The sequence below is a fragment of the Ochotona curzoniae genome, unplaced genomic scaffold (genome assembly GCF_017591425.1).
Source record: "Ochotona curzoniae isolate NIBS_2020 unplaced genomic scaffold, NIBS_Ocur_1.0 scaffold_4505, whole genome shotgun sequence".
Classification (NCBI taxonomy): domain Eukaryota; kingdom Metazoa; phylum Chordata; class Mammalia; order Lagomorpha; family Ochotonidae; genus Ochotona; species Ochotona curzoniae.
The window spans coordinates 506,563-520,193 of NW_024467118.1; the positions used below are offsets into that span (position 1 = coordinate 506,563).

The following is a 13,631-nucleotide window of genomic DNA, read 5'->3' on the forward strand; positions in this document are numbered from 1 at the left end:
GACAACAACTAACCCTAGCTCCCACAGTCGGTCCTGTTGCCGCCCTGTGTTCAGGCTGCGGTTCAGTCGCTGCCTCCCGCCCCTTGTCCCCCACAGCTTGCTTCACCTTGCCGAGCAGAGCTGACGGCCTTTTCCACAGGCTCTCTGTGCTGTGGGATGGCGTGGTCCCGTCCCCCTGTGCTGTCCACGGGTTGATTCTGGGTGAGGACATTGCTCACTCTGTTCTCCCACAGGTCTGTGTTCCCCTTGTAGGTCTGTGTGCTTCTCCAGCAGGGTGCAGGTGAGGAGGCAGTGGTGGGTGGCAGCGAGTACTTTGCACCCAGCCTGTGGCAGGGCCTGCATTCTGGGCCTGGCTCCCTGTCTGTGCTCCTCTCCTCTGTGGACTGGTGGGGTGGGAGGTGTCTTCTTTCCCCCTATGCACACTGATGGACGCCTGCCTTGCCCAGCTTTGTGTGGACATGGACTGATCTGTGAGGAGGAGGAGGGAAAGGCCTGGGGTGATGGGGTGCTCCCCTATGCTGAGGAGGAGGAGGGAGAGGCCTGGGGTGAGGATGGGGGTGCTCTCCTGTGCTGAGGAGGAGGAGGGAGAGGCCTGGGGGGTGCTCCCCTGTGCTGAGGAAGAGGAGTGAGAGGTCTGGGGTGAGGGGGTGCTCCCCTGTGCTGAGGAGGAGGAGGGAGAGGCCTGGGGTGAGGGGGTGCTCCCCTGTGCTGAGGAGGAGGGAGAGGTCTGGGGTGAGCTGGGTGCTCCCTTGTGCTGAGGGAGAGGGAAAGGTCTGGGGTGAGCTGGGTGCTCCCCTGTGCTGAGGAGGAGGGAGAGGTGTGGGGGGGTGCTCCCCTGTGCTGAGGAGGAGTGAGAGATCTGGGGGGCGGTGCTCCCCTGTGCTGTCCCTTGTTAGGTATGTTCATAGAAAGCCTGCAGGAGGCGGTATGTTCAGTAGGGAGGTGTCAGGAGAGACTGTGGTGATATAAGGCAGAAGCCAGAGGCTTGGGGCTCAGTCCTGTCCTGTGTAAGTGGCAGGGACCCAGTGCCCTGGGCCAGCACCTTCTGCCTTCGGGCTGTGAGTCAGCAGGAAGCTGGGATGGAGCCGGGGCTCGGACCAGACCTCGGACAATGGCTTCCCCGTAGGGCCAAATGCTTGAGCCTGTGCGGTGCAGTGTTGGCTCTGTGTGTATGTGTGTGAGGTGCAGTGTTGGCTCTGTGTGTATGTGTGTGAGGTGCAGTGTTGACTTGTGTGTGTGTGTGTGGTGCAGTGTTGACTTGTGTGTGTGTGGTGCAGTGTTGGCTCTGTGTGTGTGTGTGTGGTGCGGTGCAGTGTTGACTCTGTGTGTGTGTGGTGCAGTGTTGACTGTGTGTGTGTGTGTGGTGCAGTGTTGACTTGTGTGTGTGTTGCAGTGTTGACTCTGTGTGTGTGTGAGGTGCAGTGTTGGCTGTGTGTGTGTGGTGCAGTGTTGACTCTGTGTGTGTGTGGTGCAGTGTTGACTCTGTGTGTGCGGTGCAGTGTTGACTCTGTGTGTGTGTGGTGCAGTGTTGACTCTGTGTGTGTGTGTGTGGTGCAGTGTTGACTTGTGTGTGTGTGGTGCAGTGTTGGCTCTGTGTGTGTGTGTGGTGCGGTGCAGTGTTGACTCTGTGTGTGTGTGTGTGTGTGGTGCAGTGTTGACTCTGTGTGTGTGTGTGGTACAGTGTTGACTTGTGTGTGTGTTGCAGTGTTGACTCTGTGTGTGTGTGAGGTGCAGTGTTGGCTGTGTGTGTGTGTTTTAAAGACTTACTTATTTTAAACTTGGAAGACAGTTACAGAGAAGAGAGGGAGAGCTCTCCTGTTCATTGGTTACTCTAAAACAGCCACAGTGGCCTAAGTTGCTGAGCTGAACTGAACCAAAGCTGGGAGCTTCTTCCAGGTCTCCCATGTGGGTGCAGGGTCCCAAGCACTTGCCGTCTGCTGCTTTCCCAGGCCACAAGCAGGGAGCTGGGTGGGAGGTGGAGCAGCTGGGATTAGAACTGGCATCCAGATAGGCTGCTGGCCCTGCAGGTGGAGGGATGGGCGTGCCCTGCCTTTTGGGTGTTACTAACCTAGGAGCAGCGTGAGGCCGAGCAGGGGCAGGGCCTGGACCCTTGTGCTGTGGAAGCCTGCTCCTCAGAGCCCTGTGGTGATGGAGCCAGGAGGTGAGCACCTCATTGTTGGTGACAAATGCTGTCTGAGCCCAGTGGGTCCTCGGACTGGGCAGCATCAGCCAGCCGCTGGGAACTGGCCCCGCCCTGGACCTGCTTGAGAACTGCTGAGGGTCACCTGTCAGGAGAGTCAGCAGTCCTGCTGTGGCATGGCGTGTCAAGCCGTCCCTGAGGCCTGCACCCATCCCACTCCCCGCGGCTGCCCCTGCGCCTGTCCGTGTGGGAGACAGGAAGCTCCTGGCTTTAGCCTGGCCCGACCCCAGCCCTTATAGCCATTTAGGGTGAATTAGCAGATGGAAGTTCTGCTCTGTCCCTCCCCCTCTCTGCAGTTCTGCCTGTCTTAGTGGCTGGCCAGCACGGGGTCCAGGATGTGGAGAGGAGGGGGTGGGCTTGGCTAGTAGGGATCCTGTGTCATGTGGGGGCGGGGTGTTGGTGGTCTGAGGGATCTGGATGATGGAGGTGCCATTCACATAGAGGTTCTTGTAGCATAATGTGTCTGTCTCGGGTTCGGGGGTGTGGCTTGGGGGGGTTCCCTTCAGGGCAGAGGCCTAGAAAGGCCGCAGCTTGTCCTGGAGTTGGAGCTCACAGCGTGCTTGGCATGGCTTGCCATAGCCAGGGCCTTGCTTAGCGTTTACAATCTTTTTTTTTTTTTTTTTAAGATTTATTTATTTTTATTACAAAGTCAGATATACAGAGAGAGGAGAGACAGAAAGATCTTCCGTCTGATGATTCACTGCCCAAGTGAGCACAACGGCCGGTGCTATGCCGATCCGAAGCCAGGAACCAGGAACCTCTTCCAGGTCTCCCACGTGGGGGCAGGGTCCCAAAGCTTTGGGCTGTCCTCGACTGCTTTCCCAGGCTACAAGCAGGGAGCTGGATGGGAAGCGGGGCTGCCGGGATTAGAACTGGTGCCCATATGGGATCCCGGGGCGTTCAAGGCGAGGACTTTAGCCGCTAGGCCACACCGCTGGGTCCCAATCTTTTTTTTTTTTTTTTTTAACAGATGTGATGTGGTTTGTAGATAGAATTCTGAGACCTGCTGGTGCTCCCACCCTCCTTGGGGATCCTGGCCTCAGGGGACGCTTGAGGGAGGTAGGCAGGCCTGTGGGGGGAAGGGTTGAGGTCTACGGGCACTTGGAAGCCCGCAGGGTTGGGTCTGTATGTGGGCTTCGGTTTGTTTGCGTGGCAGCCTAGCATCTTTGTGGGGGAGAGGAGAGGTGCCCAGAGTGAGAGCTGCGAGGGAAAGATGGACTTTGATCTTCATATGAAGTGTGTCACCCTAACAGTTTGTTAATTCTTTGGAGTTTGGAAATCTACAAAGAAAAACTTTTTCTTTTTTTTTTTTTTAATTTTATAATGTCTTTCAAACAACTGCTAGGGATTCTTGCTTGTCCCGTGTCTGCCTTTGGAGGTGGCCCCTCTGTGTTCTTGTTTGCTTTGGGGAGGGGGCTGCACCAATAGAGGGCAGACATGAGGGTCCAGTGCCAGGGCCCAGGTGCTTGCTGTATGCCAGGAGCGTGTAGGTGAGAGCTGGCTGCTGGCTCAGATCATGGATCTTCCCACCCCCGTAGTCGGCAGGAGCCCTGCTCATGGCACCCGCTATGCCCACCGGCAGTTCATCTCTGTGCATGTGGGTGGAGTTGCAGGCTCGGCCTGCACTGACGCAGTGTGGAGTCTGGAGGCACATGTGGGGCTCGGCCGGGCCTGCACTCCCTGCTCCTCAGCTCATGCAAGCCTTACTCTCAATGATGTGTGTTTTCTTCCTTTTTTATTTTATCTATCTATTTAAGAATTCTATTTATTTGTTTATTTTTTTTAAAGATTTATTTATTTTCATTACAAAGTCAGATATACAGAGAGGAGAGGCAGAGGAAGATCTTCCGTTGGATGATTTACTCCCCAAGCGAGCGCAACGGCCGATCTGAAGCCGGGAACCAGGAACCTCTTCCAGGTCTCCCATGCAGGTGCAGGGTCCCAAGGCTTTGGGCCGTCTTCCGCTGCTTTCCCAGGCCACAAGCAGGGAGCTGGATGGGAAGTGTAGCTGCCGGGATTAGAACTGGTACCCATATGGGATCCCAGCGCATTCAAGGTGAGCATTTAGCGCATTTAGCCGCTAGGCCGCGCCACAGGGCCCAGAATTCTATTTATTTTTATTTTATTGGAAAGACAGACCCATAGAGAGAAAAATCTCCCATCCGCTGGTTCACTCCTCAAGTGGCCGCAGCAGCCAGAGCTGAGCCAATCTGAAGCCAGGAGCCAGGAGCTCCTTCCCAGTCTCCCATACTAGTGCAGGAACCCAGGTCCTGGGGCCGATCTCCTGCTTTCCACTGCACATCAGCAGGGAGCTGGATGGGAAGTGGAGCAGGCGGTGGCTTAATTAGCTGTGCTGCACATTCACCCAGGTTTGTGTCGAGTCCTACCTGTGGAAGATAATGCAGGTTCTGCTGTCTGTCCTCCTGGCCTCAAACTTCGCTGTTTCCCCAGATTGGGTTTGGCTTCTCCGTTGCAGAACTGTGGCTGAAGCAAGACTGACCATGTGCCCCTGGTCCCCAGACGTGGGCAGCTTCAGTCCTTCTCACAGCTGGCTTGTGCTGTGGCTGTTGGCCGGGGCTCCTTGCAGCTCTGTGAGGAAGGAGCAGGCCCCGGTTCGTTGGCCGTGCTCTGTTGGTGAAAGCAGGCACGGCCACGGAGTGGAGAGGTGGACTACGCGCAGGGCAGAGTGATGGGGGCCGGCCGTCCCAAGTCCATCCCACTTGGTAGTGATGTTGGCTTTAAATGAACATTTAGGAATTGCGCTGTTGTTCGCCAGAACTGAGTCCTGTGATGGATACCGCGTAGAAGGATTCTTATTTTTCTGCTTCTGATGGTTTTTCTCTTTACTAGATTCTCTGTTTCAACACCGTGCAGGGTTTCCTGATGAACTGTAGGAGTCTGTCTGAGTCCCGCTGGCCGTGTCCTCCTGCCCTGGGCTGGACCCCCTGCAGCCTGTGGCTTTGCCTCCTTTGCTCGCTAGCTTAGGTTGTGGGAGGGAGCCCTTGGTGAGCCCTCACGTGCCACGATGCTCGATGCTGCGGTGTACTCGGAGGGACAGGCCCCAGGTTGTGGTGCTGCATGAGGTGTGCTCCAGCTCCCATCCAGCTCCCTGCCTGTGGCCTGGGAAAGCGGCCAAGGATGGTCCTAAGCCTTGGCACCCTGCACCTGCGTGGGAGACCCGGAGGAGACCCGGAGGAGCCTGAGGCTTCTGGCTCCTGGCTTCGGGTATAATGGCCATTTGGGGAATGAACCAGCAGATGGAAGATCTTTTCTGTGTCTCTTCTGTAAATCTGCCTTTCCAGTAAAAATAAATCTTTGGAAAAAAAAAAAAGTAGCAGTGGCAATATTGGATGCTGGCACTGTAGGCAGTGGCTTAGCCTGCCCAACTTCCGCTCTGCCTGCCCCCTCTCGCTGGACTTCATGGCAGCCACCCATGGTCACGTTCCTTCCTGCGGTGCACATGTGTGCAAGGAGACACACAACTTGATAGGCAAGAGAAAGTGATTGAGGTCCTGGCACACGTGGTGGGTGTGTTTGTTGTCTGCTGGGAGGAGCTGCCCTTTAGGCCTGGCTTGTATGTGGCCTCTTGGGGTGGACCCGGGTCAGTTGGTGCTTGGTCACAGGTGATCCCTGTAGAAGCAGAGTCCTGTGAGCAGACCTTCCACTGTGACAGGTGTGGGAACACGGGCCAAGACCTCAGAGGCTGCCCTCCAGGGATGTAGGTGCCATCCGCACTCTCCCTGGAGGACAAAGCTTCCGTTGCTGTCATTCCGTGGGCAGAGCACGTTTCCAGTAGATGAGTGTGATGTGTTAGAGGGGCAGGGCATTGCAGCTGTTTCTGAATTGTGTCTGCGAGCCTCCCCGCCTTGGTCTGCTGCTGGCCTGGCCCTGATCGCTCTCCTGAAGCTCCTCCTTCCCCCGAGACCTGAGCCCTTCTCCATGCCCAGTGGACAGCACTGGCTCCTGTGCCAGTGAGGGGAACTGGCGCACAAGACCACTGTGCGGAAGCCCAGAGGAAGGGAGCTGCAGGACCCCAGCTCGTCCTGGCTCGCCCTGGCTTGCCCTGGCTCGCCCTTGCCCTGCCCTGCTGTTTCCTGATGATGGCCCTGAGCCCTCTGGGCGCCACCTAGCGAGGTGCAAGCAGTCACATTGTTCCTAAGCCCTTCATTTAAGAATGCATTTTTAAATATAAACTTCTGGGAATTTTTCAATGTAATTTATTTGTAAGAGATGGCTCTCATCTTGTGCCTGTCTGCCTCACTGCCTCGTCCTGAGGATCGGCAGGCAGACTGCGTGAAGAGTCTGATGTGTGTTGGCAGTAGGCAGAGTTGGGGCACGAGCTCTGTCGGAGGACTGTCTGTGCCGTGGCTCCAGGGCCCTTCCACCTGCCCTTGGGTGGCCGCGGACGCTCTTGGCTGTGGACACTGCCCGCGTCTGCTGCTGGAGTGTCCAGGCCTTCTCCGGCCCTGTGACTTGGTGCTGTCCCCAACTTGCTCTGTTCTCAGTGCAGTGGCGCTTTCTGGAAGGGCTGAGGTGCACACTGCCTGTCACATCATGTTAGAATTGTAACCCTCTTCCCTTCCCATCTTGCTCAGGCGCCCCCAGTATGTCCTCGTGAAAGGCCCCTTGTCTGGGGTCGCTGAGTTCGGAACTCGCGAAGGGTACGTGGATGAGGCACAAAAAGGAAAGAAAGAGACGGACCACTAGGACTTCATGAACATAATGGACGATGCACAAAAGCTGTCTGCTTTATTTATACAAAATCAGTCAAACTCTGGCTCAGACTTTTCACGTCATGGTCAAGTGGGTGTTTTTAAAGATAACTCTGCCATTTGTTTCACCTAAGGCTAGGATGTTAACCACCTGGCACCTGGCATCTGGCACCTGACTAGGAAAAAGTTCTCAGTAGATGGTGCATATTAATCACTAACACATTCCTACCACAATTACTCTACAGCTTGGTCTTGAGACAGTCAAGGAAGGAAGGACTTCACAGGAGGGACCTAAAAGATCAAAGAAAGAGGGAAAGAATAGATTCCACTACACCTGAAGACAGAACACCCTTGATTAGCATAGGATCAAAAGGGGAGTTAGCACCCTTGATTAGCATATTGCCACATGATGCAGCCATAACAGCAATAACAGCTTTTTGGCTAAAAAATGGTAACAGCAACATCAGCTTTTAAGCTCCCATTGATATTTAACAGTAACTCCGCAGAGGCAGACAATGCCTAAATAGATTACAGAAATCTCAATGGGGTTGTCTGGTGTCCATGCAAAGGGAGGCAGAACTGCATTCAGGTGGTTGTAGAGACATCCGCGGGCCTTGCCACACAGCGGGAAGTTCCTTGCGGCCCTGCCTGCAATAGAACAATACTCTTCACACCTTCCTGTCTTCCACACCCATCACACGGACCCCAGCAGCTGACTCTGGGTGGCTGTCGGGCTGAGCAAGGCCGGACAGTGTCCGCCTGCTCCACACGGGTTCTTGGGTCCTTGGACTTTCTCTGATTCCTCACATTCTGTAGTTTGAACATGACGTGTATAGGCGTTGATTTTTGTCGTGTTTTGAACCAGGGGGGCACTTTTTTGGAATATATATTTATATTTAAGAAGTTTATTACCGTTTCATCTGCTTGGAAGGCATGGCTGCAGGCATGCAGGCTCACAGGAAGGCTGTTGCGTGGTCACCTCACCGAGCCTGCGCCATGTGGGGCTGGGCCAGCGGAAGCTAGGCGCCCCTTCACTGGTGTCACCGTGTGCCATCAACCAGCTGCACGAGCAGGAGGCTGAGTGCAAGCAGAGTGGGTGGGCCTCAGCCCCTCTGGGAGCGAGGCGGGCATCCCTGGGGCGGTGGGAGCTGCAGCCAGCCCTGGCTGGGTCCCTGTTCCCGTTGGTGTGGTGGGTTCAGAGCTGAGTCCTGCTGTGTGCATGGGGTCGGGCGTGCAGTAGGAACTCAAGCGTTCCCACCCGTTTCCCAGTGTCCCTGTTGGCCTGTTCTGATGTGTCTTCTGTTGTTTTGTCTTTGGCTCTGTTCAGGTCAGCAGCTGGACTTCCGTCTTGTTCTTCAAGTCTGAGAGTGATGGAAACAGGAATTTCCTGTTCCTGTTCTCTTGGTGCCCAGCTCCTTGGGAAGCTGTGGCTTCTAGTGCCCCCGGGATGCCACCTGGGCTGCCTGAGTGCTGCAGGCTGTGTTGCTGGCTCTCTCTTAATTCCAGAGCCTTCTGGGGTAGAGATTGGAGCCCAGGTTTCTTGCGGTGCTTCTGCTTGCCCTGCTCTGGCTCAAGTGTCGATGACATTGAGAGAGCTGACATTTGTCTTGGGTAGGGTGATCCCTAAGGCACCTGCGCGCGGAGTAAGGGTGAAGGATGGAGTCACTTAGCAAGCTTCACACCTGCCAGGGACGGAGGGTTATGTAGCGGTGCCAGCAGGGGAGCTTTTGCTTCTGTGCCTTAAATGAGAAGTATTAACACTTATTTGGTGAGTAACAGGGCAGTTGGAGAAACAGCGACACCTGTATGTATGAATGGGAAAAGCAGGTGGTTGACAAACTGTCAAGCAGAGTGAGGATGCGACACTTCGACACTTCGCAGAAACACAAGCCAAGGAGACATCACTGTGGCCGGGGGCTGTGTGGTGCACTCATCATGGGGCTGGCCTCTTGGGCACCGGAGTAGAATCTGCCTTGACAATGAGTGGGTTTTGTCTTTGTGCACTTCCTCTGCAGGTCTGTGGCTCTCCCCCGGGGGTTCCAACGCTGTCTGGGTGTGGCGCTGTAGTTCCCTCTGGTCTCCCATGGTGGCGGGTGAGGTTCAGGGCTGGTGCCAGTACTTGGGCCACTGCTGCTGGTTCAGGAATAGTGACCAGAGCTTCAGCTGTGCTCTAGTGTTGGGTACCGTCAGCTTGTTTTTTTTTTTTTTAAGATTTATTTATTCTTATTACAAAGTCAGATGTACAGAGAGGAGGAGAGACAGAGAGGAAGATCTAGCGTCCGATGATTCACTCCCCAAGTGAGCACAACGGCCGGTACTGTGCTGATCTGAAGCCGGGAACCAGGAACCTCTTCTGGGTCTCCCACACGAGTGCAGAGTCCCAAAGCTTTGGGCTGTCCTCAACTGCCTTCCCAGGCCACAAGCAGGGAGCTGGATGGGAAGTGGAGCTGCCGGGATTAGAACCTGTGTCTATATGGGATCCTGGGGCGTTCAAGACGAGGACTTTAGCCGCTAGGCCACACTGCCAGGCCCAGGAGTAGTTTCTTATGTGTGTGTATTGTTTTATTTTTTTATAATACGTTTATTTTATTTTGGATGATGTTTCTATAGTTGAGAAGGATGCATGGCCATGTGGACCACCAATTAGGGTGGGGAGGATCGAGGAATAGGGAAGCGTGGATGAGACAGCTGCCTCCAATCTCCTTTTCTCCCTGTATCTGGGGAAGAGGAGAGCAGGGGAGAGGACCACTCCCAGCAGCCTAACCACGGCAGCACCCAGGGGTGGGGGACGGCCACTTACGGTCATCCCAGGGTCCCCAGTGTGGAGCCTGTTCTGAGGGCACTGCCCAAGCAGGTTCAGCAGTTCTGAGGTGTTGATTTTGTTATTCCAAGCTTGGGGAAGTCCTCCCAAGGCCCACTGGCTGACACAGTCCACCTTAGGGTCTCTGCTCCCCCAGATACTTGCTGTCAAAACTTCACCGGGAGAGCTGTGCAGTTTGTCCTGCCCTCCGTGGTCCTGGACGTCCTCTGCAGGCCTCGATGAACTGGCTGTCATGTCCCGATGTGCTTCTGGGCGTGCCGTCCACCGCACAGGCTCCAGCACCCGAGCAGGCCCAGTTGTGACCCATGTACCCCACGGTCAGCGCACAGCTCCTATGATTGTCACTGTGGTTGGCATTCTGAGTGTGTTAAAGGGTCCTTTATGTGAAAGCCTGAGTTGCAGAGAGGTTGGGAGTGGACAGAGTGGTCTTCCGTCTACCAGCCCTCTCCAGAAATGGCCAGGGCTGGCCTCGTCTGCAGCTGGGAGCCAGGAGCTGCTTCTGGGTCTCCCAAGTTTTGGGGAGGCACCCACGCACTTGGACCATCCTCCACTGCTCTCCCAGGTGCCTTAGTGCTGGGGTTCCTGTGGCATGCCAAGGTTACAGGCGGTGGCTTAATCCCAGTTTCCTGGAGGAAGATGAGAGGTGCGGCGTGGTCAGCAGGACGGCACAAAAAGTACACGTAGAGACAGATGCTCCCCCGCCAGAGGGTTTCCCTGCTGTGGGAGTGGCGATGCCTCGCCCCGTCAGCACCGGGATGTGCCCAGCACTGCGGCTGTGTTCTCGGAGACCTAGGGAGGCTGGGCACAATGACGGGGAGGGGACACTTCCATCCGCTGACTCACCCTCAGATGCCCAGGCCCTGTCAGAGCCAGTCTCCATGTGGATGGAGCGACCTGCTGTCTTTCAGGTGCGCCCACAGTAAGTTGGATCCGAAGTGCACTAGCTGTGCCTGGAAGCGGCCCACTGGCGGGGTTGTGAACTCACCGGCCCACTCTGCCCCTCAGGCTTCCGGTGTCCCTCCCATGGCGCAGCTGTGGCCGCCAGCTGTGCCCTACCCTGCTCTGCTGTGGGTTGCCCTTTTTGGGGTCCCAGGGAATCCACCCTGCAGATGGTAGTGATGGCGGGACTCAGGTCCCCGGGCATGGTGCTGTGCTGTGCCACCTCTGTGAGCCTGCTAGGCCCGACTTGTCTCCATGCCCAGCACCTGATGCCATCTGGGGAGCTGGGGTACCAAGTCCACAGAACTGCTGTCCCAGCTTTCCCCAGCTTCCGGCCCCTTCTCTGGACTGGGGACTGCACTGTCACCATGGAGACCCCATGTCACCACCTTGGGGCCCAGAGATCTTCCTGAAGCTGCCTGTGGCCTGGCATGTCCCTGGGCTTAGTAGTGCTGCTTTCAACCAGGTAATCCGCAGGTCGTTGTCTGAAGTGGTCCTGGAGGACAGACATGGCGACCAGGTGGGGCGTGACCAGAGCTGGCCCAGAGCACTCTGTTTTTCTCACATTATTCTTTATGTGATACTTGGGCGAGTAGTGAGCCCAGAGTTGGAAGGTGGGAACTGCGTGTTGCTGACCGGATGCTGGGGGCCAGGTGAGGTGCTGGGGGCCAGGTGCTGAGCCCACGTGTCACTGACCGGGTGCTGGGACCAGGTGAGGTGATGAGCCCATGTGTCACTGACCGGGTGCTGGGACCAGGTGAGGTGATGAGCCTTGGCTCCAGGTCCTGCTTGCTGCGGGGCAGGGTTTATTTTCTTGTACATTCTTTCCTGTTACATTTTAAAAGGTTTATTTATTTTTATTGAAAAGGCAGATTTACGGAGAAAAGGAGATATATAAAGATCTCTGCTGGTTCACTCCCTAAGTAACCATAATGACCAGAGCCATTCTGAAGCCAGGAGCCAGAGGGTCTTCCAGGTCCCCCACGCGGGTGCAGGGTCCCAAGGCTTTGACCCGTGCTCCACTGCTTTCCCAGGCCACAAGCAGGGAGCTGGATGGGAAGCGGAGCAGTGGAACATGAACCCGGTGCCCATATGGGTTGCTGGTGCTTGTAAGGTGAGGATTTAGCCTCTGAGCCATTGTACCAGACCCAATTAATACATCTTATAATATAGCTTCGGTTGTGTTTGCTTTCTACTTTATTATTTTGTGATGTGTGCTATTTTTTGTGATATGAAAACTGCCTCAGGTCCAGCATGGCAGCCTAGTGGTTAAAGTCCTCGCCTTGTGTGCACTGGGATCCCATATGGGCGCCGCCGGTTCTAATCCCGGCGGCCCTGTCTGCTTCCCATTCAGCTCCCTGCCTGTGGTCTGGGAAAGCAGTGGAGGATGGCCCAAAGCCTTGGGACCCTGCACCCACGTGGGAGACCCGGAAGAAGCTCTTGACTCCTGATCAGCACAGCTCCAACCTTTGCGGTCACTTGGGGAGTGAATCAGCAGATGGAAGGTCTTCCTCTCTGTCTCTCCTCTCTGTATGTCTGACCTAAATGATGACCTGACGCACTGTTGGCGTTCGTGTGATATATTACATTTTCTTTTCTTGTGAATATTGTAGTGTCCTGAGAGCGGAAGTACCTGGGCTGGATGGAACTTGGCATTGGGAAGAGTCCTCTGTGTGTGGAGAGAGCGGTGACTTGCCGAGCGATGAAGCAGGCCCCCGAGAGCCTCGGTGCTGCCAGTGGGAAGCCGCAGCAGGGCTGCGAGGTGAGCCGTGAGTGCTCCGTGTTCCTCAGCAAGGCCCAGCTCTCGAGCGGCGTGCCCGAGGGCGTCCTGCAGAAGTTCAACGGTCACGACGCCCTGCCCTTCATCCCCGCCGAGAAGCTGAGGGACCTCACCTCCCGGGTGTTTAACGGCGAGCCCGGGGCCCAGGGTGCCAAGCTGCGCTTTGAATCCCAGGAGATGAAGGGAATTGGGACACCTCCTAACACCACCCCCATCAAAAATGGCTCCCCGGAGATCAAGCTGAAAATCACCAAGACATACATGAACGGGAAGCCTCTCTTTGAGTCCTCCATCTGTGGGGACGGTGCTGCCGGAGTGTCCCCACTGGGAGATGACGGACAGACGTCAGAGAGCACGGCGAGAAGGAGCCGCAAGCGGAGCTTGAAGCACGACGCCTTGCTGGAGCAGGACCCCATGGAGGCTGCTGCGGTGCCCAGGCTCTCCAGCCCACCAGACACAGAGGTATGGCTGGGGCAATGGCTGGAAGGCCGGCTCCTGGAGCGTCGAGACTGCCTGCTGTGGGTCCCCTGGCTCTGTGTGTGTGTGATACGGAAGGTCCCCGGGAGCCCCGGCACTACCTCCTGTGGGTCCCGTGGCTCTGTGGGGGGTCATCCGGGAGATCTCAGGAAGTTTCCCAGACTCAAATGGCTCAGGAAGCCAGGCCAGTTAAGATTTATTTTTATTGCAAAGTCAGATATGCAGAGAGGAGAGGAAGATCTTCCATCTGAGGATTAACTCTCCAAGTGAGCGCAACAGTTGGATCTGAGCTGATCTAAAGCCAGGAGCCAGGAGCCTCTTCCAGGTCTTCCACGTGGGTGCAGGGTCCCAAGGCTTTGGGCCGTCCTCGACTGCTTTCCCAGGCCACAGGCAGGGAGCTGGGTGGGAAACGGAGCAGCCGGGGTTAGAACCGGCGTCCATATGGGAGCCTGGCATGTGCAGTGTGAGGATGATAGTCATTAGGCTCTCCAGTGACAGCTTTGGAAAGGACTATCTTAGTCGTCTGGGCTGATAGAAGATTTTTTAAAAGGCCTGTGTATCTGTTTATTTGAAAGATCTACAGAGAGATGAAAGAGATCTTCCGTCTGCTGGTTTGCTCCCCAAATGTTGCTATGGCTAGTGCTGGGCCGATCCGAGGCTGGGAGCTGCCTTCTGCCTCCATGTGGGCCCAGGACTTGAGCG

The 13,631-nt window shown here is 55.8% G+C and overlaps 1 protein-coding gene across 3 annotated transcripts in view; it reads left to right on the plus strand.

The window, feature by feature from the left end:
• NSD2 (nuclear receptor binding SET domain protein 2) overlaps positions 1-13,631 on the plus strand; it is a 71,052-nt gene that overhangs the window by 15,116 nt on the left and 42,305 nt on the right. For 2 of the 3 annotated variants that reach the window (XM_040966401.1, XM_040966403.1), the window contains exon 3: positions 12,284-12,914. In XM_040966401.1, the coding sequence (XP_040822335.1) occupies positions 12,315-12,914 (600 nt within the window). In that variant the 5' untranslated portion in view covers positions 12,284-12,314. The remainder of the gene's footprint in view (positions 1-12,283; positions 12,915-13,631) is intronic. The other variant, XM_040966402.1, reaches the window with a different exon arrangement.